General features: G+C 33.5%; 1 protein-coding gene across 15 annotated transcripts; it reads right to left on the reverse strand.

Moving 5' to 3' along the window:
• Positions 1–648: 648 nt before the first annotated feature.
• LOC108562271 (heterogeneous nuclear ribonucleoprotein R) lies at positions 649–16,989 on the reverse strand. 15 transcript variants are annotated; one of them, XM_017920557.1, is made up of 12 exons: positions 16,697–16,989; positions 9,730–10,164; positions 8,734–8,975; positions 7,053–7,188; positions 6,441–6,796; positions 6,191–6,336; positions 6,020–6,117; positions 4,272–4,420; positions 2,642–2,707; positions 1,725–1,884; positions 1,192–1,241; positions 874–955 (listed from the first exon to the last, which is right to left on the reverse strand). In XM_017920557.1, the coding sequence occupies exons 2-11, from the start codon at positions 10,160–10,162 to the stop codon at positions 1,219–1,221; spliced, it is 1,809 nt and encodes a 602-aa protein (XP_017776046.1). In that variant the 5' UTR covers positions 10,163–10,164; positions 16,697–16,989; the 3' UTR covers positions 874–955; positions 1,192–1,218. The 15 variants fall into 15 exon arrangements, with proteins under 15 accessions (XP_017776041.1, XP_017776042.1, XP_017776043.1 ...); XM_017920558.1 differs by having other exon boundaries at positions 890–952; XM_017920552.1 differs by lacking the exon at positions 1,192–1,241 and having other exon boundaries at positions 649–955; positions 6,020–6,114.
• Between the last annotated feature and the right edge of the window lie 10,516 nt (positions 16,990–27,505).

Genomic DNA, 27,505 nt, shown 5'->3' on the forward strand with positions numbered 1-27,505 from the left:
TCATTTCTTTTCTTTTAAAAAGTATGCTAGACCTTCTCTATATTATAAATATATTATATTATTTGCTGCTGCCGCCGTTTAGTGTCGACCCACCGAAAACTGCCGCAGTGAGACACTTTTTTCCAAGGGTGAGAAGTTACAAATTAAATGGAAAAAAATATGATATTTAAAAATAAAATGAAGAGAAATAATAGAGAACAAACACAATTATAACATACCATCATAATCGAGACTATATAACGTGGTTTCAATTTTTTTTTGGAGGATCGGCGCCTCCGCGCGATTTTGTCTCCAGAACGAAAGAGGCGCAGTGCTCGTCAAATTAACAATATAAGAGAAAACAAACAAATATACTAATAATAATCAAATAACTTATACAATTTTTAATTTGCATTTCTATCAATTTGAGAAGTGAAAAATAAAATAATCGTATCATAGTAAATAGTAATAAGGGACACAAAATAGTAATAATAATAGAGAAAGATAATAATGAAACAATTACAATTTAAAATAATAATTTAGATAACCCAACGCTTATATATAATATACGAGCAAATGAAATGAATGAGAAAAAGTTAACAAGTACAAAAAAAAAGACAACTAATATGCAGAAAGGTATGGGGAGGACACCATCAGCTGATATTTCACGTACATGGGTTCCACTTAGCCAGTGGACGGATCCATCCCCCCCGAAGGAAGGGATGAGCCCTATCCCACCCGACGTCGATGTTGTTGCTGCCCAGACGCAGGGCCACTCAATTTCAGTCCCACCGTGGGTGCACTCTGTTCACATAAATACTTTAACTCCAAGATTGATACGAGTCTTGATACCACTGTTCTCCATTTGCTGCACCCAGAGGCTGCTGCGCCAGAGGCTGACTACCCCAATTACTCTGGTATCTGCGCTTTGACTCCCCCTGGTTCTGGTGACCCCCGTCGAATTTCCGCTTACCTGCTGGAAAAATGTACATTTTAGATAACCACTTGCTCGGTGATAGAAGAACACAGAGAGATGCGTGCAAGGAACACGGGAACAGCAGTTGGGTGGACCACAAACCAAACACCTTATATAACATATATATCAAAGCACACGTCTAGCAGCTCACCCACCCGTGTTACTTGCAGCGGTGAGAATAGGAAGATGTGGTTAATGCATAGGACTATGATGGATTAATGGGATTGTATACATACAGGGTAAGAGGAACTCCGAAAATCATATTATGCTGTAGCTAACAAAACAGCTGAAAATGAAACAACATTCATTACATTACCTGCAACGATATATCGATATTAAGTAACATATACAAAGTATTTGAACTATCAACGCAAATATTTATATAATTTATATATATATGTATATACTTTTATGATAACTTTTGTCTCCATTACATGTACTTATAAATGCAATTAGACTTTCTGAAAAATTAGTTTGCACTATGAAATCGTAATAATTAACCAAAGACAACAATTTACAGTTTTAGTGATGTTAAAGAAAAATGAAAATTTTAGAATGGTTCGAAATTATACTGCGTATTTTTGTTGATTATTATCCAAATTATGTAATATTTCTTGATATAAGATCTAGTATTAACAGTATTATCTACAATTAAATTAAATTGAAATTATTTGTTTTCAAAATACTTTGTATATGTTTTTCAGGCAAAATAAATAAAAATACAGCAAAAAAACGCTAAAAAAACTACAAAGATGATTGTCGAATTTACCTGGTAAACTTCCCTTGGCGCGAGCCCCCCCACGGGCGGCTTGGCGTGGTGCTCCACGCACCCCTGCTGCTCCTCCCCGGCCCGCTCTGTTGGCCACTGCCCCACGGGCTGGGGGGCCACCGGCCCGGCCACGTGCCACCACCCCACGCCCACGGCCAGCCTGTCACAAAACACATCAACAATATTAGTACCCAAAATCTGGATTCCACGTCCGTAAGAACTTTGTATGAACAAAATGTATAGAAAAAAAAATGTCGTATAAGAAAATTCAACAATCACTGAAACCGACAACACCAACTGCACTTTACACGATTATAATTTGAATTATGAAAAACAAATACTGAAAAGTAAACAAAAAGAAATAAAGAAATCGGATCGTTGGTGTGGTCGACTTCGAATCACACAAGAACACAGCCGAAAAAAAAACACATCAACTACATCAATCGCTGCTCTACCCTTTCTACTTAGGATTTGCGTGTTACTTAATACTTAATAATAAGTCCGTAATAAATGAAAAAAATAAATAATTAAATAATAACAAATTAAGTAACACTCAGGGATAGAGAAGGGATTCGGAGGAACGGTCGCATTCATCAAAAGTGATTGGATCAAATAAATATTTGGGAAATTGATAAACAGAAAAAAATAAAGTGAAATGAATAGATGCCACCAAATGCAAATTAAGAAAATTAATTTGAAAAATTAACAAAAAAAAAATAAAAATAAATTAATTTAGTACCATAAAAAGCACACAAAAGCTTCATGAGAGATACAAATGTAGAATAGAAGAATACTCAGTTTCTTATGTTTACAAAGTATGAGAGAAAAGAATATGGGGATATGTGATAAAACGGAAACAATATATCTGAACGGTAGATAAATAAAAAAAAAGGTTAGTAGAAAGGGTTGGAACAAACCTGTGTCCCACTGTTCACTTCGTAGTACACACTTGTAGAGTTCAATGTATTCGTTTCATCCAGTTCCTAAGTGTCAACATAAAATCATATCAGTAAGAAGTAGTGTCTCTTATGAAAACACTTGGCACTGGGCTTCTTTTTTTATATTCAGCAATCGCTCGCAACTCGCATCTCTTCATCGAATGTCAACAACAGGAAGAAAATCACAAATTTGCAAGCGCTTGCATTAATAAAAAAAAACAATCATCTTAATCCTAAATTTGTTTGCAACCAGCAAAATGCGATTATTTGTGTGAACGAATCGCATGTTGCTGGCTGTGGGTCACTCGAACTGAAATAGATTTGAGACAATCAATTTAAAGTTTCTAACAATATGTTTATGATAAAAAGAAGCGGTAAACAAAGAGAAAAAACGAACATGCAGCGTTTTACTAAGTACTACTGGGGGGATGGGTCGATCGAAGTATTGCGGATGCAATACCTGAAACGCAAATTGGTCTCAAATTTACTCCGTTCATAGCTAACCCTGATCTAAGAGTAATCCTTCACTTTTTTTTTTTTTTTTTTTGAAAAAAGTTGAAGATCAAACTTCTTAAACTAATCGAATTTGCGGAAGCTCTAGAAAAGGGTTATCCAAAAAACATAATAAATCAAGGGCTCGGCTACACAGCATGTCCGGCTGTCTACAGCCAATCACAAAGCGAAAGCAAAGCTTCTAATAAAAGCACTAAAGCGAAAAAAATATATAAGAAAAAGCAAAAAAAAATAGTATAAAGTAGTGGTTTATAGAACAGAAGCGGTGGTGGAACAACCCACTTGTCGGTTGTCTGATTTTTGGTTTCGTATTATATTTTTTTTTAATAAACTGAAAAAATTTGGCAATGTGAGAGACACGGACGAACAACAACAAGCGGCAGACCTTCTAAAGAACACACTGCGAATTAAGCAGAAATAAATGTTTTTTATATATAATTTTTTTGGTTTGTTAGTGGTTTTTTTGTTTTGTTTCGGCGGCGGCGGCGTCTCGTCCTGCGCCTCCGCTCCGGGAAAACTTTTGGATAACCCTGCAACTAAGAGCACATCATATCTGAGCCAAGCGGCTCTTCTCGGCATCGTCCTGGCATCAATCCTGACATGAATCTCTTCCCGGCAAGCACAAATTGTTTTGGCTTCGCAAGTATGGTACGAGTAGGCCGTGGTTCAGATATGATATTTGATTGTGGCAAGTGTCCAAGTTGTGTTAGTCAAAAACGGTGAGATTCATGTATGAAATATACTCTAGCGACCCGTATCATCATCATCATCGTCTCTCCGTACTATAATAGTACTTTAGTTTAAATCGGGGTGATCTCTCCCATCGTTCTCTGTTTATTTCCATGCAAGCGTCGGGCAGTTAGACACAGAAATTAAGACAATGTGTGAGTTGGGATGGTGTGTTAAGAGCGGCTGTTAGTGGCAGCTGCCGACACTGTGCCACAGTCAAACTATACCGCAATTATAGAGAAGTATAATATAAAATAATGGTTGTAGAGTAAAATAATTAAAAAAAAATAATAAATAAATAAAAAAATATAGTAGTATAATAAAGTATAAATAATATATGGGGCTTTTTATAAATTAGGCCACCCACCGGTTGTGGCTGTCTGCCTCTCCCTCGAGCTTGCGGTGGTGCCGGCGGGTAATCATAATAGTACTCTTCATACCGGTAAAAGTCATCGTAATAGGGGTCACTGTAGCCGCCTCGATAATCCCCGTAACCGTAATAGTCGTAATCATAATCTATAAAACACACAATAATATTCCCAATTTTAGCCAATTTAGATTTGATTTGGTTTCTTATTTCTTTCTTCATTTTTTCTTTGATTTTAATTGTTTCTCTGAAATTTCGTGTACTTCGTAAACTGTTTTCTCCGAGTAAGATGTCTCCTTACTATTAAAACAGCATGCCGGGAAAAAGAGTCAAGTAACGATTCTCGCCAGTGGTCCCTACACTTCAATATAACATAACGTATATAAATACATATATACTTATATAACATATATATAGCGATATATATATGCAGAACAAAATAGTAATACTAAGTAGTAATATAATAATACCCCACACCACAGCACAGTACTTACCCGCTCCTGCAAGCGACAACACAAGAAAGACAAGACACATGCAGTTAGAAAGAATAAATCGGAGCGCGTGCATTGCAATTGGTTGATTTTGGTAAAAATTTTGGTACATAGTAGTAGTAGCCCTTTTTTTCGTTTTTTTTTTTGAAAAACTCATGATTTCTCGACAATGTTTCGCGGTGCCCCAGGCAGCCGCATGCTATAAACACAATCTCTACTTTCATCATCTTTCACATTCATCCGATTCAACCACATACAAAACTCATCCATCATCAGCGGTCTACACACAGCACAACAACAACAAGACTTATAGAAAAAAATATGATAAGAAACACAACTTTTTAAAATTAGTCAATGTTATTCGATCAGCCAGACCTGTAATAAATGGATAACTGTTTTGTTTTTTGCAATATGTTTTTTAAAGGAAAAAAGCGCTCTGTGCGGTGTGTTTATATGTGTATCGCAACAAACATCACTTTCAGAAAACAATCATCAATCATTGCCAGTGGTAGTACCAAAAGATGTTAATCATATGGTTGTGCTGAAAGATTAGCTAAAAAAATGGTATTAAACAAAATCAATGTTAGAATGTGTTAAGAAAAACAAAATACTAAATTAGTCTCTTTCGTATATGTATACAAATGTTTGTTTTGTTTGTGTTAGTTCAATAGTACTATCTGCATTACCTTTGGTTCATTGATTGAATTGAATTAGCAGCAACGTGTAGGAAAAATAAAGTGCCAAAAGGTATGCGTGTGTGCAGTGGTGTTAAAGTATGCATTTTTTTTGGTCGTCATTTTCTCATCAGCCAAAACAGATATTCCCCAACACCTTAGCATGTATTAATAATACCTAATAATCAGCAGTGCGCGTACTCTCATGATTTAATTATTAATATTATGGCAGCATTACACAGGATGTGCACAAGATGATTTCACACACGATTAGAATACACAGAGGCAACGGATATTATTGACATTGGTTTTAGTTTCGTGACATCAACTTTTGTTCACCCTGCATGATATTCCCCACACCATTTTTAGTTATCAAATAAAAGCAGTTTCGTTTCCAAACCAAATGCATCCTTTAACAACTTCAGATTAAATTTCCGTCATTATTTCTCAGTGTTCGTTTAATATTTTTTTTAGCACAACAGAATAGTTACTTGACTAACAAGCAGACTAAGGAATGTGTTTTGTATTAGATAACACGCGTTTTCACCAATAGTGTTTAAGTTTAGTTCAATCGCTTGCTTACCGTAATCTCCTCGGCCCATTGGCCCCCTCATACCAGTACCAGTTCTTGGTCCTTGACCAGCTGGACCTCTTAGGGGCATATTTGCCGGCACCATACTGCTTCGAGTGAAAAACAAGAAAATTAGTATGATTGTTGTGGGTGCAGGAGAAAAGGTGAGATATTGATACATACCCTCCTCTCACTTGCATCATCTGCATCATTCTTCTTTCCCTTGCACGTAGAATCTCTTCCTTTTTCTTCTTATCGGACGGAGGTTTGGCTAAAGAGACTTCTATGTTTGATCCACCCATTTCCTTACCATCTAGTTCTTCCATTGCCTATTGTGGTGAATGCAATTAGTATCGTTTGGACACGGATGTCGTGGTTTATTTACAAGCACGATGGAAAAATGTGTAGAACATGAACAAAACAAAATTCTTACTTTCACTGCATTGTCCCGGTCTTCAAAATGAATAAAGGCATAGTCCTTGATCTTTTTTACACGTTCCACCTTCCCGAAGGCCTCGAAGGATTCCTTGAGCTTCTCTTCGGAGATGTCTTGCGTCAGGTTGCGGACGTAGAGTACCTTCACCTTGGACATGGTCTGCTCGTCTGGCTCCTCCTGCGGATCCGCCCAGTCGACGATAATGTCACAGCCCCAAACCTTGATGCGTCCGGTGCCCAATCTTCTTTTGGCTAGCGACGCAGCCTTGTGGGATTCGTACTCTAAGAAGCAAAAGCCGCGGTTCTTCTTCTTGTCGTCAGGCGAACTGTATATGATTACTTCCATCAGACCGGCTAAAGAAGCACAAAGATTATTAATATGATGGATGAAGAAAGCCACACAACATTAATTCATTAATTTGGCTGAAGAGGCACCAAAGTCCACTGCACTAGTCTATCTTGGGGGTACATATAAATAATAATAATATCTAATACATCGCATTGGACCTTGCTACCCTTCCCATGCTCGTAGCGGCCCTGCCCTACCCATTGCTCAGGCGCAGACTAACGCATTCCAGGGATATTTATAGGGTGGTTTCTTTCAACTTACGTGCGTGTTTGGTAAATTCTTCGAAGAGATCGTCTCTATCCCGGTTCTTTGGAATATAGCCGACAAATAATCGGTGATTGTTATAAGATATGGTAACGCCTATCTTTTTGCCTTTCCGTATCTCATAATCATTGAGCTGCAAGAACAGTGGAAGGGTAGCCAATTTATGCCTGGGGCAAGGGGAAGGACTGGGCAGGAAGTTTGTTTGTCAAAGGACTGAGCCCGGCAGCCGGCCGCCACTAGCTACTGATGCACTTTACCTGTTAATTTACCAAACTCGTCCAGAATCTCCTCTTTGCCTTTAGACTTTGGTATGTTGCCCACAAATAGCCGAAGGTTCGGAACGCTAACGTTAATTTTCAGAGTCTTGCCGGGTTTGATTTCATGATTATCGAGCTGTGGGTCAAGAAACAGAAACATGCCAGAATTTGGTATAGCCACATCAATTTTAGCGTTTTTGAAAAATAAAATAAAAATAATATAGGAAATAAAAATAATAAAATTTAGTGATTCAGATTGTTAAATTTTGCTGCAAACAGATTACTGTTAAACGGGCATGCTCTCGTCTAAATGGATTTAGAACCCGCTGCTACCGCCTACCCGAAGGGCCTGGAACACATCCGCATCCGGTACAACACCCAACACCTGTTGTTACTAAAAGGAATTTAGAATAAAGATTTGCCATTTCACAATTTTGCCCCTTTGTATGTTAATGCAAAGAGGAGACCTGAAAAACAAATATTTTGAATCCAACCAAATACACCAGTATATCTAGAGCCAATTAAAAAAACCGAGTTTCTTCTTTTTTTTCGATCGTTAAGTATTCAACAATTTCAAAAAAACTGATTCTAAATTTGGTTAAGGGCTCTCATCAAGGACAAAGCTATGGGAAGATAGAATATATGCTCCGTGGTCAGAGCCGCTGCAACAAAAGGCAACTCTCAATTGCCGGCTGTGACTACAGTAGGCACACATCATCACTATAATAGAGAATGCCAATTAGAGTGCAACAACAGTAGAATGGTGAGATTTCGTACAACAAATACAACGGCAAAATAAAAATAGAAGTAGACTAAAAGATTTTTTTGATCGAGATGATGTTTAAATTCCAATTACAAAATCTCACCATTCTACCCAGTGACTTTGCAGTGGATAAGCTACGAGGGTTCGCAACTAATCCACAAGCTCGGTCACATATAAAATTTTCACATTTTGTTCCAAACCTTCTAGTTTTTTACAAAGATTTGGAACGGAAAACACAAATTCTAACATCAAGGAAACATTAAAAAAGAAAATAAAACATAACTACATATAACGAAATATGAGCGGGAGTCAATTGAAAACAACAAAATCCAGCTTCTTAAAAGAAACACAAAAAAAAATTCTACTGACTACTAAATGAAAACCTCCCTTATGTTTTGCTTTCTTAATAAGTACACACCAAAAATGAAAAATAAACACTACATTGAACACACCTAGTATGACTTTATGTCATTGTAAATATGCAGAGTATACACGTAATTGTTCATACGTAACTTAGCTAACCAATGAAAACTTAATGTAACTACAAAAAAAAATGAAGGTGAATAAAACGATATTGATTGATGAAGTATATGTACAAATACAGATACTCTGGATATACAATTTCCTTGCCTCGTGTATCATACCACCACCTTCTTACCTTCTGTACAGCAACCTGGGCAGCGTCGCGATTGGTAAAGGTGACAAACGCATAGCCGCGATTAGTTCCGGTCATAGGGTCCATCATTAAGCGCAAGTCCCATATAGTTCCGCATTCCTCGAATAGTGGAATTAGTTCGTCCTCATACATATCCTTCGGTATTTTGCCACAAAATACCTCACAGCCAGCACCAGGTGTAGAACCATCCCAGCCAGGTGGCGGACCACCATACTTTCTTTGCCCTAAAATATACAAAATTGTATAAAAACAATTTGAAAATCTAAATACACTTCTAAAATGTCGCTTTATTCAATGCGCAACATTCAAATTTTTTATGCGCACGCAAACTAAAAAATTACTATCATTCAAAATGTGAATTTAAATCTAACGTAAATAAAGAACGTATATATTTCTATTTATATACAATCAGAAAAATAATCTATTTTTAATGTAATATGAAATTTCATTCTGTTGTTTTCATTCCAATGTTATTTTATGTCCAATAGAATTGTTTTCGTTAGAAATCAATTATTTTAATGTTAAAACAAAAAGAAATAAATTATCAAATATATATGGTGATGTAAAAATAAGTTTGCGTTATACTGAAAATGACTCATCGTGCATTTAACGCGTTGTTTCGCAACTACACGCCTTATACAAACACCTATTATTATTATTGATTATAAAATACAATTATATAAACTTCCTAATACGTGGCTAGGAAATTACAAAATTATTTATTTAAGCGACTATAATTTTATTATTTATAGTTAGTTGCTTTTATGTTCAAATATCAGTTCAATGAATTGTAGGTGTTTGCTTCATGCAATGGCAAGTGCATCAGTGTCCTTGAGACAATTTAGTATGTGTTGACCTTGGCATATGATTATTGTTATTGAGTTAAATTGCAATTAAATTCATTCAAGCAGAAAAAAAAGGCAACACTGAGCAGGCAACTTCTAGAAGCTTATTTATAATATTAAAGTATTTATTTACCTGTTGTAACATCTAATGTATAACCAGTCCTGTCAAGTATAAGTTTGATTTTCTCCTCATCAGGACCTTTAACAGCAGCAGGAGCTGGGGTAGCACTTCCCTGACTTGATCCGGCTCTGCTCTTTTGCCTATAGGTTTTCATCACACCACACAGATATGCCGACTTATTAGATACATGTTCCAGATTGGAGTCTAGGAACTGGCCAAGCACATTCAGAGCCCCATCTACGGGGAACTCTTTCAGGGCATCTAAAGCCCTCTCATCTAAGTCGACATGTGCAAGTTTCCCAGTCTTATAAATCTCATCAAGCTTAGCCGCCACCTTCTCATCCAGTCCATACTCAATCAACTTTTGGTAATCCTCTGTACGCTCGGCCTCCACGTCAATCTTCATCGATTCGTCTTGCAGTAATTCACCATTACCTTCTGCCATAGCTGGAAAAACAAAATATGATTTATTTAACTTGTTTAAATATTATTTATTTTAAATTGCCGGACTGTCAGAATCGAGACGTAAACATCACTGCTTGATGTGTTTTACGTTTTGCGCTCTGTTATTGTTTTCGAGTTTGCTTTTTGTTTATCGTCGAAAGTTGCGGTGGCGGGGAAAAGAGAAACGCGCGCGGTTTTGTTTTTTTTTTTAGAGTGGGGAGGAGGTTTGGCTGTTTCAAATTCGAATTCGGAATTTCCCGCCAATTCTATGACCGGCGTCGGTGGTGGTGGGAGGTGACAGAAGCCATGGATGAAAAGCCGGTAGGATTTTCGGTACCTCAGGAAAAGTGTCTGATCGGCTTTAGCGTGCGATGACAGCGCAATCGGCTATTACGAGAAGGGTTCAGATGCGTATGGCTGCATGACCGTAACTACAGCAACGGTTTAGAGGGCGAGGAGCGGTATAAGCCTACTGGTCATACGGTAGGCACGGGGCATACGCATCGGCGTCATAAAAACAGCGGATTTTCGCAATGACAAAGGACGTGAGGCAGTGGAGATGTTCAAGCACCTCAAGCGGCGGCAACCGCCGCAAATTCAAGCGTCTACGTACCTGGGAAAAGTATCAAAATATATAATTTAACATTGAAAATGGCGGACGCAACACTCGACCAACGTCAACGTGACCGCTGGCTTTCGGGGTTCGCAAAGCGACGCGCAAGGGTTTAGCCTCGCAACGTTGCGCGCATACCAAGCGTAATCGACGGAGACCGCGAATATGCAAGACACATGAGTGCGAAGTACAGAAATGCATTTGCGCAAACTGCCCGCACCACTTTCAAATAACCGCTATGGCAAGGCATGCGGCGACGTAAAGCGGGGCAGAAAGACCTGGCATGACTTGGACGCATCCAACACAATGCACCAGAAATAGATAAGGGGTGCCGCGGCTGGAAGATTCATGACCACGGATAATCCATTTTCTGTTGGACGCCGCATGGAAGTTGCGCCGTCATCGCGGATGATTTGATCATTCTTTCTATTTTGTTTTTACAATTATCCGACAGACACTATTATTCAGTCTATCATTCTCCCTCGCTTTTCTCCATCTTCCTCCAACATTTTTCTTATCAATGCAGTATTTCTGATAAAAAATATATAAAAAAATATATACGTCCGTTAGATCATTTGGTGCTGAAATCTGGGTTTGCACAAACATCGCTTTTATTTGGCAAACTCTTGTCAACAGCCAATGTAAATATTTTTGTATTTTGTTCGTTGTACATTTTAAAAACATTTGCTGCATACCAAATTACGCTTAAAATATACACAGCTCGCTGCTGTTTTGATCAAATGAGCTAAAGTTTAACTTCTTTATGAAAATACTCAACAAAATTTTAGATAAATATATAACTAAATCGAACTAAAATATAATTCAAATTTATAATAACATAACTTATATTATACTTAATTGATATTATACTTAATTGTTACATATATTGTATTCAAAATATAAACAACATTTACTATTTTTTATTTTTAGTAAAGTAAACTTTTATTACTGATACAAAATTATAATTATATATAACATTATATAGTTATTTTTAAACAGTAGGAAAATCATTTAACAGTATTTTTTTAAATGTTATTCAACTTTTTTGAGTTAAAAATAATGAACTATTTGTGTTAACATGACTAATTGTGTATATGCAAAATTTCCTATCTCCCATTGTTTTCAAGCCAAGATTATATTTCCGACTATTTTTAGAGTAACTAAACAAAACTGAAATTAACTATATTTATCATAAATTTGTGCATATTAATGTTATATTAATAAAAATTAGATATAGAAAATAATTAAATATAGTTATGATTAAATCCAAAGAATATATAAATATTGATATTTTTAAACAAATAAATGACAGAGTAATAATATATATTTTTCAAATAATGTTAAATTTAATTATATAATGGATCCACGGTTAGTTCATCGCCCTTTATTTATTTAACTGCATTTGCTTTTAGTAAAATTTGGATATTTAACTAGATTTTTTTAAAAGATTGAAATTATATAGAAAATATCCATATGAATTTATATAAGTTTTACCATCAAATTAAACTTTTCTTTAAACTATTAAACTTCAATTAAAACTATTGGATTTTTATTTACATTTAGTATAAAGATCACGTGGAAGAATATTTGGAATTGAAATTTTTATTACTAGTCTTCAGTAAAAATGTCACTTGCTTCATTAAAAATCGCATGAATTTGTATATAATCAAAACAGACATTAATATTTTCATACAATTTGCTAAAATTATAACTTGCTACCTATAAGATAAGATTCATAATTAAGAATAAAATGTGAATCTTTAAGTGAAACTATGTTTTACCTTTACTTAATTTAGAAAATGATTTAAAGAGCAATTGATTATAAAGTTATTTTAGTGTTGACTTCATTTTATCAAACAGATGTTCAATAAAATCAATGAAATAACTTATATATAATATTAAATACTAAGAACCATAAACTTTCTATTACTATTAAGACCTAACATTGAGATAAGACAAACAGTCTGCATATGTTTTCTATGAATTGAGATAAATTTAAGATAAACTACAAACACTAATTACCCTGAATGTACATAACAACACAGTTCCTCGCGGGCATCATTCGAGCACACCAAAACCAAACTAGACGATACTCATAACCAGTATTAAAAAAACACAACCCCTCCAAATCTTTAAAATTCAAATTCTTAACACTTTCAAACGTGAACAGGATTACCCTCGATAAACAGAAAAATCACACGCAAAATTATACAGTATAATTTTATTTACGCTTTTTATAAATGGGAATTTCGAGCATCCACACAAACATATGTGTATGTGTATGTATATTCGGACATCGCGTATGTCTGCTGTATGTGTATGCGCGCGAGTATTTTCGGGGTGAAAAGAAGAAAGAAAAACCTGTCTGCATTATCCCACTTTTCCCTACCCTTATATAATAATATAAAAAAGGGTTAATTGAATGCCCGTGTGAACTTCGCGAGCACAATGGGAAATTCCTTTACACATCTCCCGGCATTATTATTACACACATAGCGGGGAATCCGTTTGCGCAAATTTTGCTTTTTTTTACTTTCTTCCACGTCATTTGTAACCGTGAAAATACCAAACATTATTCAAATTAATTACTTTGCATAAATTGATAACAAACAAACAAAGCATTGACGATATGCATAGTTGTTTTCGTGAAAATATTATTTTGTATAAATGAATGAATAATTTGATTTACGCCAAAAAAAAAACAACATAACAATTCGCAAATAATTGAAATTCAAGTAGCGACGTTAATAACCTATGTCATTGAAACGCATTTCCTTCGGAGTTCTGGGAATTCCGATACGGTTATCATAGCCATATTTTAGTATAAATATATTGAAGGACTCCTCATTGGATACTTATTATTACTTGCAAGTTTATGTAAACATTATGTGTATCATGTTGATATGGGTCTATTATCATTTTGGAATTATCGATAGTATTTGAGTTATAACGAATTATGAAATATACTTGAATTCGCGGCAAAAAAAAATATAGAATTGAATAACTAAGTTTGCTAGTAGAAACAGAACGCGAAAGGTTTATGTTATGGTTTATCTTTAGATAGAGAATTGAACTTGTTCCAAGTTGTTGCATGTAGCATCGAAGGTAAACCTATTCTTAACTTAATCGATGTTCGAAAGAAGTTAAATAGATCAAATAAACAAATATTTATATATTCTTTAAAACTATTTCACTTTACTTATAGAAACATCTCAGTTATTCAAATTACTTAAAGGCATATTTCAGTCAAAAACTTCAAAATTCTCAATGTTCCCAACAAATACAAATATTTTAGTAGTAAGAATAAAAAATAATCAATAAATATTATTAATGAAATATTTAAATTTATACCAAAACGGAAAATGTTTGTTTATTATTATAAAAAAAACAGTCGGTTCGTTGATTTTAATTGAATATAATTATTTTAATTAATTAACACTCAGTATGTAAATGCAAAATTAGTTTTGCTGAAACAGTCTTAAATAAAATTAGTTCAACTTTATGCAAATCAAATATTTCCGATGATTGACTTTCAAACCGCTGCATAAAATGAGTTTAATTGAAGAATTCCTTCTTTGAATCACTATAATCCAGAAAATACTAGTTAACCGCATATCATATTATGAGCATGAATAACAAAATACTTGGAAATGATACAAAACTAACAAATAGAATATAATAATAATGTTTTTTTTATTTTAATCATCACTTTTTTAAAATAAAACTAAATAAATGGATTAATTGATACAAATTTAAATGTATGTATTTTGAATTCAATAAAAATGTATGAGAATCATAAATCAATTGATTTAATTTGTACCGTTTATGATTTAATATTATTCTTATATAATTAAAAGGTAGTTGTGCATTCAGTTATGAAAGGAATAGTCAAAGTTCAAACGAGTATTCTCATAATTTGAAACGTAAATATAGACGTGCAACGTAGTTAGTACATATTGCATAATTATAGTTGTACTATCCTATAATGAAACTATAAAAAGTCGACAATAATTGAATAAGTGAACTAAATAACATTTTCTGTAAAAGTTAAAAAAAAGTTGTTTAAGCAAAAGGAAATTAATGAATGTATATAATAAAGTCTTATCTTAATGACATTTTATGTGTACTTATCACCATATGATAAGAAAATGAGTTTAATTTTCTATTACAAGCATTAATATACTTGACACGTTGAATACTGTTCAGTGCATATTATGATTAATAATGTTGTTTGTACTAACATGCAATTAATGGATGCTGTCCCAAACATGAATGGGGGGAAACCTAGCGATCAAATCCTAATTTTAAGTTTGTCACGAATTTGAAAATACTGAGATCCTCAATTGAAGTAAATACTTGAAATTAAAACAGGAAGCACAAGATTAAAACGAAAACATACACAACGGTTTTGCGGGCGATGATTCAGATGTTGTCTGCTCTAACCAATCGGTTTGTGGTTACATCGAACAATATGATGCAAGTATACACATTAAGAGTGTATCGTCAAAGCGTCAATATCTACTAATTACCACAAAAATTAATTTATGAAGCACAAATAATACCGATAGCATTATTATCACAAAATGTTTGTTACATTACTACTCAATTTATATTTAATATCACAAAGTTATCAATACCTTTTTTTTAGGCTGCAATCGTCAATTGATAAAGTAGGTGGTAATTATAAATAATATATATGGTCCAGATTAACACATCCTACACATTAAAAGGAACACCGTTTGTGTGGTCCATTTGTACGTGCAAATTGGGGTTTGTGGATTTCGTCTGGATTCTGTCCGGTCACACATAAATTACAACGGTCAGGGGGACGGCTAGAAACACGTTTCTAAAAGATTCGCGCAACCCCATTTCATAAGATTCGGGGCGAAAAATTTCGATACACTCTCATTTGCATTTTTTTAATAAAAAATAATAATTAAAAATATAAGAAAATAATAATAATGTACGTGTTATTAAGGTTTATCTGTTGCCGCGATCGCTTTAAAGATCTGTTTTAATCCTCGTTAAAAATGATGCATTAAAAAGCATTAATTAAAGAATTTATCTGATGGCCGCACCTAAATACCGTCTGGTAACCGCTTCGCGAAGCCGAAACGCATTTCAGCTTGATGCCATATGGAGTCTTGCACTTGAGTACTCCTTATTAACCATAGTCGAGGCCTTGAAACGCTGCAGAACAATACTTGTGGTCGAAGTTAAAAGCGAAGCGCGAATGTTAAATTTGAAGAAAAAAAAAGTTGGGAATCCAATAAGATTTGCTATTGGATATCCAACATGATGAAAGGATTATGGTTTTAATTCTATTATACTAGGTACTTGAGGTATTTCAAGCAGCCACGCCACTTCTAAACCGATAAGCACGAAACGAAATACGCAGCGTTTTTATTATATATATTTATACAAGTCTTTTTATCTATTTTTTTTTGTCAGCGTCTGTTTGTTTAATAACGTTTGCACGTTACGTTTTTGCTCTGCGGTTAATTATAAGAGTTAATTATTGAAAGATTGTATGGAGACGCGCTGGAGAAGGAGAGAATAAAGCGATCTTTTTTTTTGGAAAGAGTAAACAATTTTCGTCGCTACTATAAATATAGAGTGACTCAAAAGCGCAGCTATTTTGGCAACCTCCCGCCGCGATTTTGCGACTCGTCACCAAAAACAATCAAAGGATTGTTTATAACAAAAAGATTTGCAACAGACAGGGTTTTTTTTTTGCTTCTTCGAAAAGGATGTTTCGAGAAAGAAGGAATGCGAATTCTAATTTGAATATTTGGCGTCAGCGGCAGCAGCGCTTGTTGCTAAGTTGAGATGCTAAGAACTTAGCTTAGGCTCCCATTGGACGATACGTCCAACGCGAAAAGCTTAACATGTAGCGAGATATAATTGGAAAAGTATACGTACCAAAAATGTTAAAGATTGTTTTTAAACTCCTTGTAATGAAAAATGAAAACACTTTTAATGCACTTCAACAAACACAACAAACATATTTATATAATATATAATAAAAAAAAATAAAAAAATTAATAACTCCTAACGCGTCAGACGAGATGCGATTAATTGCGTGAATAATACTTAAGAACTACTAAACTGACATCCGCGACCGAAACTGATGAACAAAATTTTATGAACTGGTGTGGTTGAAAAACGTTGCAAACATCGAAACGAAAGTATAAAATTGAAACGAATTAAACAAAACTTAAAAAAAAAATAAAATATAATAATTAAAAGATGTGAAGAATAAAAAATATAAAAATTGTGGAGTGATGAAAACAAATTGTGATGAGAACCGTGGATGCAAACGTGTTACGTAGATGCGTGCAGATAGAGGTTAAGAATTTTTGTGAACGTTTTGTAGAATTGGAATAGAAAAATTTGATGTAGTGCCGACTCCCGCGGCTGCAATGCAATGTGCACTCTGCAGAATATCGGTAGTTTTGCAAGTCGTCTGGCCGACGCGACGCCTTGCATTCCCATTCGACGGCGGTGCGGGGCCTGTGCGGCGGCGATACGGGCATGCGCCGGCCCGTCCGGTTTCCCCGTTGCAAAACCAGTCTTTTGCCATTTCGAACCGTCGTCGCCGTCGCCCGTCCTCCACCGTCCTCCGCCGGGGCCGTCGTCTCTACAGACATATTGCATTCTTTATTCTTTCTGCTTTTAACGACCGCTCGGTTCTTGCTTGCTCTCTCATAGCTTTGCATTGCTTTGCTTGCTTGCAGACATTTTATTCATACAACCTCTCTTCTCTTCTTGCATGCTTATTTCGCCTGGCTGCCCGCCTTCTTGGCTATGCGGATGCTAAAATTCCTCTAAGGCCACGGCTATTCTCTTTCAATGCACTCCATTAATTAATAGCCGATTGGTTCATTCGGGAAACTATTTTCCTCGTTGAAACTAGATGACCCTAGTCTTCCACTCTTCACAATATTGAAGCGTACACCTTGACCTAGCATAATCATCCTATTTCATATTTCACTCCAACAAAATCATAATTCTTCTATTATTTTTTGAAGTAGTCTGTTCTTTTTAGAACTACTTGACCTAGGATAATCCTATCTTATAATAGATCGAAAATGTCTCAAGGTGTCTTCCATAATATCCAAATCTGTAGCATACTCCTTCACCTACCATAAGCATTTAAAATTTCAAATTAATCGATAGATGATCTTCCTTCATTAGAGATAGTTATTTTCTCATTGAAATTGCTTTATATATACCATTCTTTCCAAACCTGTAACTTATATTATTCATCTAAACTTGATCAATATTTGATGGAACTCCAAAAAAAAACTTCTTCACTTAAAATATGTATCTACCCTTAAAATAGAGTTCAAGGTAGTCTTCCATTTTTTCCAGATCTGCACCATAGGCATCTAAACATATCCAGTATATTAATCGTTAGATGATCTTCATTACAGAAAGCTCTCCTCTCTTGTAAATTGCTTCTAGTCTTCCAGTATCTCTAGAACTGCAGCGTAGGCCTTGACCTAGCATAATCATTTAAACTCCTCGAGTCAATTCATTAATAGGCAATCTTTGTTAGAGAACATACATTTCTCGTGTAACAAGTACCTTCTGCAAAAATAATCATCAAAACTTATCCTAGAATTATAATCAAATTAATATAATAGTTATTTTAAAATATAATATACTTCAAAACAATTCTACTAATATTCCAGTTTGTAAATATTTAAATTTAAAAATAATTTTCTTTCTTAGATTACACCATCACATATTTTGTTGTTCTATTATCTTTAAAAATAATTTGTTCATTCGGATAATAGTTTGAAGCTAGGCTAGTTTTTCGTTCTTTCCATTCTATATTTTATTAGTTATCTTTCATTATTTCTAAAGTCATTGATTGATAAACGATCATCATTACGAAATGTTATGGAAATTGTTAACCTATATTCTTCCAGTCTTTTAAAATAGACAATCTTAAGTATGAAAATAGTTTTCCAATTAGAAATGGTTTTCCTATAGTCTTCTAATCTTTATTGAATTAATATACTCACCTTGACCTAGGATAATCATCCAAATTTATCCTAGAATCATCATTAAATATTATATATTATTTTTTGTATTTTGTGTTGTTACACAAAAATATGTTTACATAATCATATCACAGCACAAAAAAAAATGCTTCCGAAAATTTGTGTTTAAGAACAGATTAGAAGCACTCGCCACTCATAAAGATAAGCTAATTGCTTCACAGCCGATAATAGATGAAACGAAGTACAATTTTGTGTCAAATAAGCACACTCTTTCTTAAAATAAATAAATTCAAGAAACTTCAGTATGTAAATAATTTTCTTGCATTTGGTTTTCATATTCTTGTTAGAAGTGGTACAAGTGCATAGAAGCAGAAGTATATTAGATAAACAGAAAATGTGTTTACAAGCGATTAAAATTCATCAAGACACTATTTACGTCTCTGGACGATCTTTCACTCCAGTGAAAAACGCACGTACGCTTTTCAATACTCAGAATTCATAATGCGTTTGTGTATTATTCAGTATGCAAGAAACAAGGTCAACATCTTAAATATTTCATTCTTATTTCTTAAACAGGGGCATTAATGAAATGGAAAGAGAAATAACAGATTCGATTTCAACATTCTTCTATCGTTAGATGTGTTATATAAAAAAACAGCACACATTGCATGCAGTGAATTGTTAATCGTAATGGTTTTTTTATATCGAGTAGTACAATAACGTTGAAATGCTCCTTATCCAGTTTTAATATCCATTCAAAGAATCCATTAACATTTCAAAATAATTGTGTCAGTATCGTAGCTAGAAATATCGGGACTGAGGTCCGAAGGTCCCATTGTCCGAATCTCAGCACTGTTTAGGCGCTAGGCAACAGTTCAGTAACTGACGGTAGAGATGATGGAATAGGGCGAATTCTAATTCAAATATTCTTTCTTAGATACGTAGATGGTCCAAAGTCATGGCCCCCCATTACCGTATACCCTTGAGCATTACAGGCATTACTGGTTCATGTCCAAATTCGAAAAATCAATATATTGACATTTTTTGAAAACTTTCATTGATATTAGATTAACCACTGACCACGAGGATTTTACGAATATACATAATGATTACATTTGATCTAACAGAATGACATCAATCTGTAAAGAGTTTTATAACTTATATTAATCATGTAATTTTTAAGCAACAAATGTGTTTTAGCAGTAAATATTCTTCAACTTTGCTGACAATTCAAACTAGCTATAAAATATATAACTTCTATCTATATTTCTAAATTACAGCAGTTGTTTGTGATCAGGTTAGGTAATATTTATTGGAACGCTTTATACCTCCAGACTGCAGTGAGTCGGATTTAAGGGTTATTGATTTTCTTATACTACGAAGCAATAAATTATAAATCTCCACAGCCAATCTTCTATTTGTGATTTTTTTTCTAACAATTTATTGTGAAATCAATAGATTTATATCATACCTTTTTTTAAATTATAATTAACCATTAAAAATAATATTTTCCCACAAATATCACGACTATTTATCTTTGATAACATCTTTATTTTTAATTATAGCTTGGTATAAAGTTTTGATAACTTAAATATCTTAAAATATCGATAATACAGATATTAATCTAGGGGCGTTCTGAGGGTTAAAATATGGGGTGTCCAGGACAACAATTACACTTATTATAGGTGGACAGGTGTTAAAAAATGTATATCTGCCAATTTGCATTAGTCCCTCTAATATGAAGCATATTTTAGTTTTATTGTATTGTGATGTAATGTCCAATTTCCATTATTCTACCAATACATTTTGTCCTTTTGTGTTTAAAGTAAAAATTATCTAATAAATATATAATAAATTGACGTCCTTAGTTGATTATCTGCTAATTAATTAATTGTGAAAATATGATTAAATCTGATCATGATCTACCAATCAGTCTAAAATCTTATAATATTAATATTTTTTAGTATAAACGTTAACAGCTATTATATATAAAAAAAATGTACTCTCATTGGAATATTTACCAAGTAATATATAACTACTATTATAAAAGATCTTAAGATATATTTGTACTATATTCTCTAGACATTTTATTATTGTGATATATTATGTTAGATAACAATAATATTATAGTAACATATCAGTGATTTCTCTTTTCAATTTTATTTTATAAACAAACTTTGATGAAATATCACCAGAATATTTCTTTTATTAATTTAAAAATAAGTGAGTACAGTTAAAATTAAATAAATATAGAATGAAAAACGTATTTCGCTAAGTATAAAATGCATCCCTTTAAAAAAAAATGGGTTTAAAAACTAGCTGAGTCTTATAAAGTGTTTGGAAATTTTGGCTCTAGTTATCCCCAAATTTAAGATTTGTCTTATATATGGGAGCGTCAACTTGGGAAAATACGGTAAACTCAATATATTCTTAAGGATAGTGTTGTTAAATATCCGAAAACAATGGAACGTTTATAAACTAAAACTAGTCGCATACCAAAGCAGTCACCGGCATCGACAACAACATTCTCCATGGTATAATCACCATATGGCTGTTGATTGTTACGTAATCAACGGTTATTAGTATATCATTCTTTCAAATTAACCTCAGCTACAATAGGAAAAGTTGTAATAACAAAAATATACAAAATTTATGTATGACGATGAATCAATAAAATGATAAACGTTTATGAACTAAGAGATTGTAATTTCGTAAAATCTCATTGTGCTGTCAACCGTGATGTGCACAACTTGGCAATAATATTCGAATTTGAGATGGAAATCGAGTTATAATTGACTGAAAGTTTGCAAGGCTACAATAATTTCACTATGAGTCTGCAATAAATAATAATTATAGTCATTAATTTATTGGAAAAAAAATAACTACGTTATAATTTGTAAATTGATAGTATATCTAATCAATTATTATAATAAAATGTGAACTAAACAAACTAAGTTGAAAATAGAATAATTGGAAATAGAAGAAAATATTAATTAAATGTGAATTTTGCAAGAAATGCAATTATAGCAAATAAGATTAAATACATGATTCAATTTCACAATGCGAAAAAAATGGTAATAATATCGCCTTGGTAGGCTTATGATTCATATAAATTTCCTGTATTATTATATAATATTTTTAGAAAGTAAAAATATAATTTCTGAAAATTACTTTTTTAAATAACAATTTGTATAAGTAATCTATTTATTGCTTAGTTTGTTTTGTTAAAACATAATATTACCGTACTGTTTGAAACTCGACCAGTCAAGGAGTTTATAACCTTAGAAGACAGCAAAAATACTTGATTGTGTAGAGAAGAGCCATTTTTAAGATTTTGTCTGTTAGGGAGCCACATTCAGTGATGATCAACCAATGGTCCGCTGGTCGACCTATAGAACTAATAGTTTTTAATATCGAAAAGAGCCATATTCATTCATATAGAGCCTGAGGTTGCCGACCACTGTTATAGAGGGGGAAATGATCATTTATTTGCCACTGGTAGTGGGCGTTCAGAGGAATATTTTCATCTACGAGATTTCTCGTAGTTAACGCCAAAGTGATAATAAGCTATACTTTCTATGTATACTTGTAGGAATTTGGTTATTTGCTATGGTAGTATGTACATCATGATACTTCATATGTTACTTGTCAAATATTGAGAAGCTGTAGCAACAAGGATTATCAAAAAATATTTTACATAAAATAATCGTCTAGACTCTTAGAGATTTTCCATAGGAGAACAATGAACTATGTTCCCTTTCCCTGTTCAATTGCATTCAAACAAACAAAACAATGCATACGAGGAGGAGAAACGTGTCCAGCATAAAGAAATTGCAAGCTCTTCGTATGCTTCTCCTCCCTGCGTTTATATAATACACGTATATATCAAAAAACATGTGTTCGGGGTCGGTACAACCGCAAGTTGTAAAAACCGCGCTTCTTGCGACGAACAACTTGAAGCATGTTACATACTTCCGGTTCTATATTATTTCATCTGATTATAAATAAGATGCCTATGCAACCTCTCTCCTCATACCTACTGCACACACAACCGTCTGCCCCATTTCCGCCACATCTGTTTTTCCACCAGCGAGAACCCATACAAAGAGGAAGAAAAAGAAAAGAAAGAAGAGGAAGACAAAAGCCATGCACGCAACAAACAATTGGCATTCTTATAAGAATCGGAAATTTCATTGCGCAAATATAGGGAAAGAAAATGAAATACGGCAGGAAGACAAGAAAAGCACATAACGTGAAACGGACACTCGGAACATTTGTTCGCCAATTAGCGCACTCGTACCAGTTACATATTTTCTGCGTTGCATTTTATCTAGATGTTAAGTCATATTAAATACGAAAATTGTGCGTGTAAGGAAAGGATAAACGGTCTTTCCAAAACAAAACTTTTATGCAATTGTATATATTCATTATTTAAATAATAATAAAACTGAGAATTTCATAGAAATTTACCATTAATACATCTTATATTCTATATAATTATGTATATATTTTATGTAACTAATGTAAATATGCATATATAAATAATTACTACAAGTCTTACAATGCGGTAAAATTTTAACCTAAAGCTGCATCGACACTAAGAGTGACCTGAGACTTATATACCTTACATGCCTACTTACTATTCTAGCAGCACACTGTGCTGTCGCAGGATAAGTCTAGTTTCAGTATCACGAGACTCCATGATAATTAATAGTAGTTAGCATCCTTGATTTATGTCTCGTGTAATGCTCAGCGTGGATAAATGTATAAATCCCAATTTAATAAATTGTAATGCATATTTCAATGGGCAATATTTACTTGATATAAATACAGCAATTCAACAAATAGTAATTGTTTAAATATTTGAAAAAAAACTTTTAGAGACTTTAACTCTTGACATAGATGAATTTGAACGTATAAATATTATTTTCATATTGTAATTAAAAATAATTACAATAAAAATATGTTAAAGTAATTGAATCATAGTTTATAGTATACATTTATTTTATTTGTTACATAAATGTTTCTAATTGGAAGATTATATAACACAAATATTCCAATTAGAAATATTTATTACAATGGAATATAATAAGTAAGTAAACTTTGTGGAATTAATTCATAAAAATCTTTAGAATATTTATATTATTTGCAAATGAGAATACAATACAATAAGATCCTGTATATTCCAATAAGAAATATTTATATTCTGATGATTTTTGCACAGAAAATTCTAGAAAGATCTTTCATAAATTATAGACTTTTTCAGATCAAATTATTTAATAGACTTCAAAATTTAATATAAAATTAAGTTATGTTTAAAAGTAAATAAGAATACAATTGGTTTTTTTTTTTGAAGAATATACATTTTGACAATGCTTTGTCTTCATTTCGTTTTTTTTTTAAGAAGACAAGCGGTGTCCGAAAATCTCATAGAGCAAGCAACAAACGAGAAAACCGGCAAAGATGATATTCCATTTAACTGGATGGACTCTCTTTTTCTGTTCGGTTCCCGCTAAAACAGTTCGCGAAACAGGTTATTCTAGCTCCTCTCTCGGCTCCTCGGAGGGCAGAGAAGAGAGGAATACAAAGTGAAATAATAATATGAAGAAGAGAAAAGAGGAGGAGAAAAAAAAATGAAGAGAGGAACAAGAAAGAAAGAAGAATAAACGAACGCTTTCGCAAAGGGGCGGAGGCGGTTGGGGAAAAAATCGAAACTGGTTTTTCGTCCTGCATGTGAGTACATGTGTGGCGTATGTGTGCGTGTACATGTATGCATGCTGTATATGTGAGTGCGGTGCGCGAGGACAAGATCTCTTCTCTCCCATCTTCCCGCCAAAAAATAACCGTACCATCCACATCCATCCACGTAGGATGATGATACATACATACACATACACACAGCGTCCCATCACCGTCGTCTGCAAGTGTTGGTCGTTCCGTGGGGACGATGGACTATTTGTCCACTCTTACCCACATTAATTACACCGTAATAGAATTCGCAACCCTCATTTTGCCATCCCTTTCATCGCACCCGTGAATGGATTGAAATTTATGTCACAGGTAGCGAAATAAACCCGGAGGATAAAAAAAATAATAATAATATGAGAGAGAACTGCATGCAGTGGTTGGAGGAAGGGTTGGACGGATATTCGGGATACGGCCGAGAGGAGCATGCCCTTCGGACAACCACCGAAACCATTCAACAGGTGGGCGTACAGCGATTTCGCTTGCCACCCTTCTGATCAGGTTAACAAAAAATATATGAGAGATATAACCATCAAAGGCTTAGGGTTTGACTATTACCTCTTTTTCTCCCTTTCGGCCTATTACGTAATTGGGGCCCATTGCTACCTGTGGCTTGTATCCGGATAATAGCCATATTAAATTGGCATTACGCAGGAAGAATAGGTAGCGTTTAATGGTCATTATTTGGATATTAATTTTATAGTAACCTGTCTATATTTTCCTATAATACATAGCAAATAATTAATTCTCATTTAATTTTAAAATGTATCTTCTGAGTATGAAACAAAAACCGTAATATGAATCTTTGAAGCAAAAATTCTCAATAATTTTTAAACAAATCATTCTATAACAACAACAAATCAATATATAATTAGCTAATAACTATTCAAAATAAGGTAATGAAAGAACCTTTTGTATTTACTTTGTGTGTGAGAAATTGGAGGTTATTTTAAAATGCAGAGGCTTTTTAAATGTCCAGTTTTGAGATTTAGCAGACATAAAAATCTAACATGCATTATGGAAACCCCTCTACTCGCCAACCGGTTACCCAAGTTTTTATTACCAGCTTCAAGTAAATGACCAAAGACACCGAATGCACACGGTTCACGCCATATTATTCTATAACAATATTAACATCTCACGCAAACATTTGTCTAAAATGTTTCTTTTTTTTAACAGAAATACAATAACAAGTCTCGACTATTTTTTTAGAAATAAATAATTTCAAAACACTACTACTGTGATTTATTGTGTAACCAAAAATAAACTATATTTATGAATAGGAAATTTTAAATATATTATAACTTAAAATACATTAGTTTAATTTTTCTAAAATTTATTTGTATTATTAATAATATTAATAAATAATAATTAATATACTAAGAAAAATATGAGAAGTATAGAAAATATTTCGATTCAAAACTAACAAATTTTAAAAATATCGTCATTAACACATTTAACTCAGCTTTATTTGCTTGTTTGTTTATAGATAACACTTTCTAAAACATTTAGCACAGATAGCCAAGTGTAGGTGGAATGTACTCTTTCTTAAAAAGAAACTTTGTAAGAACATCTTCAAAGATGATTTTTAAACGTCTTTATTTAAATAAGCGGTAACTAAATGTTAAATACGTGTTACTATAATGAAACACGCAAACTATTAAAATGACCTGAGAAAATATATGAACATTTTGCAACGTTGAGTAAAAATCAACAAGTAATTATAACAATGCAATTTTTGCTGCGAATAATTTTTTTGAAACATTTTTAAACGAAATATAAATATTTAGCTAAAAAGGAAAATGTCTCAATTAAATTCATATATAATCATATGTTTAAGTGGGGTCTAACAAAAGTTCGCATACTTGGCGTAAATACATATGTTTCTGAAAAAAAAACAAAAGTTGTTTCTCAATTTGTTAAAGTCTAACGATATTTCATGTCAAATTTCAAGAATGGGTAGTTGAAAATGCAAGATTAGTTATATAATGTTGGTAGAAATTCCACTACCAACACTGCAAAAAATTGTTTTGCCATTCTTTACGGATTTCGAGGTCAACTCAAGCCTATGCCAATTTTCCAGGAATGCCAAAATGCATATGGAGTGAATGCATCATCTCTTATGACTATTTCCAAGTGGTTTCGAATATTCCAAACCGGGCATTTTTCTGTCACCCGAAATCTTTCACTGACGACACAAATGTAGCCCTGGTGAAGGCAAAAATTGACAAAAATCCAAGAATGACACAGGAAATGGTAGGTGATGAACTGGGCTTCAATGCCATGGCTGTGTTGAGAATATTAAGTCATCACTTGGGCTACACGAAGAAATCCGCACGATGGGTTCCACGAATTTTAAATGATGACCAAAAAAAAGGCACGTGTTCATTTTGCCCAATATTTCTTAGAAAAATTTGAAAATAGAGTCTAGCACCTTTAGGAAAATAGTAATAGGTGATGAATCTTGGTACTATAAGTACGATCCGGAAACAAAACAGCAGTCCATGGCATGGAGCGCAGAAGGTGCAAATCTCCCAGTTAAATCAAGAACATAAAAATCAGCAACAAAAGTGATGGTATCAATTTAATTTACCAGCGTAAAAGTGGTAGCGGCTATCCCACTGGAAACTGGCCAGTGTGGTATACCACAAGTTTTCCTTACTCTCCGGACCTAGCGCCATGTGATTTCTGGCTGTTTCCGAAAATAAAAAGCCAACTAAGCAAACTTTTGTTAGACCTCACGTATCATCGCGATATTGAAAAACATAAGTAATGCTCAAAACACTTGATGATGTGTATGTAGATGAGCTCATAATACCTAAGAATATGAAACTATCGGACAATATAATATATATTTGAAATATCCTTCCAATTTATTTTTAGTTCAAATTTAGTTTACATCTGTAATAATTTACATCCAAGGGATTAGAAAAATAATAAGGAAGAAAGACTTCGGCCAGTAGACTTTTGGTCC

The sequence above is a fragment of the Nicrophorus vespilloides genome, unplaced genomic scaffold (genome assembly GCF_001412225.1).
Source record: "Nicrophorus vespilloides isolate i.1.1-1 unplaced genomic scaffold, Nicve_v1.0, whole genome shotgun sequence".
Taxonomy (NCBI): domain Eukaryota; kingdom Metazoa; phylum Arthropoda; class Insecta; order Coleoptera; family Silphidae; genus Nicrophorus; species Nicrophorus vespilloides.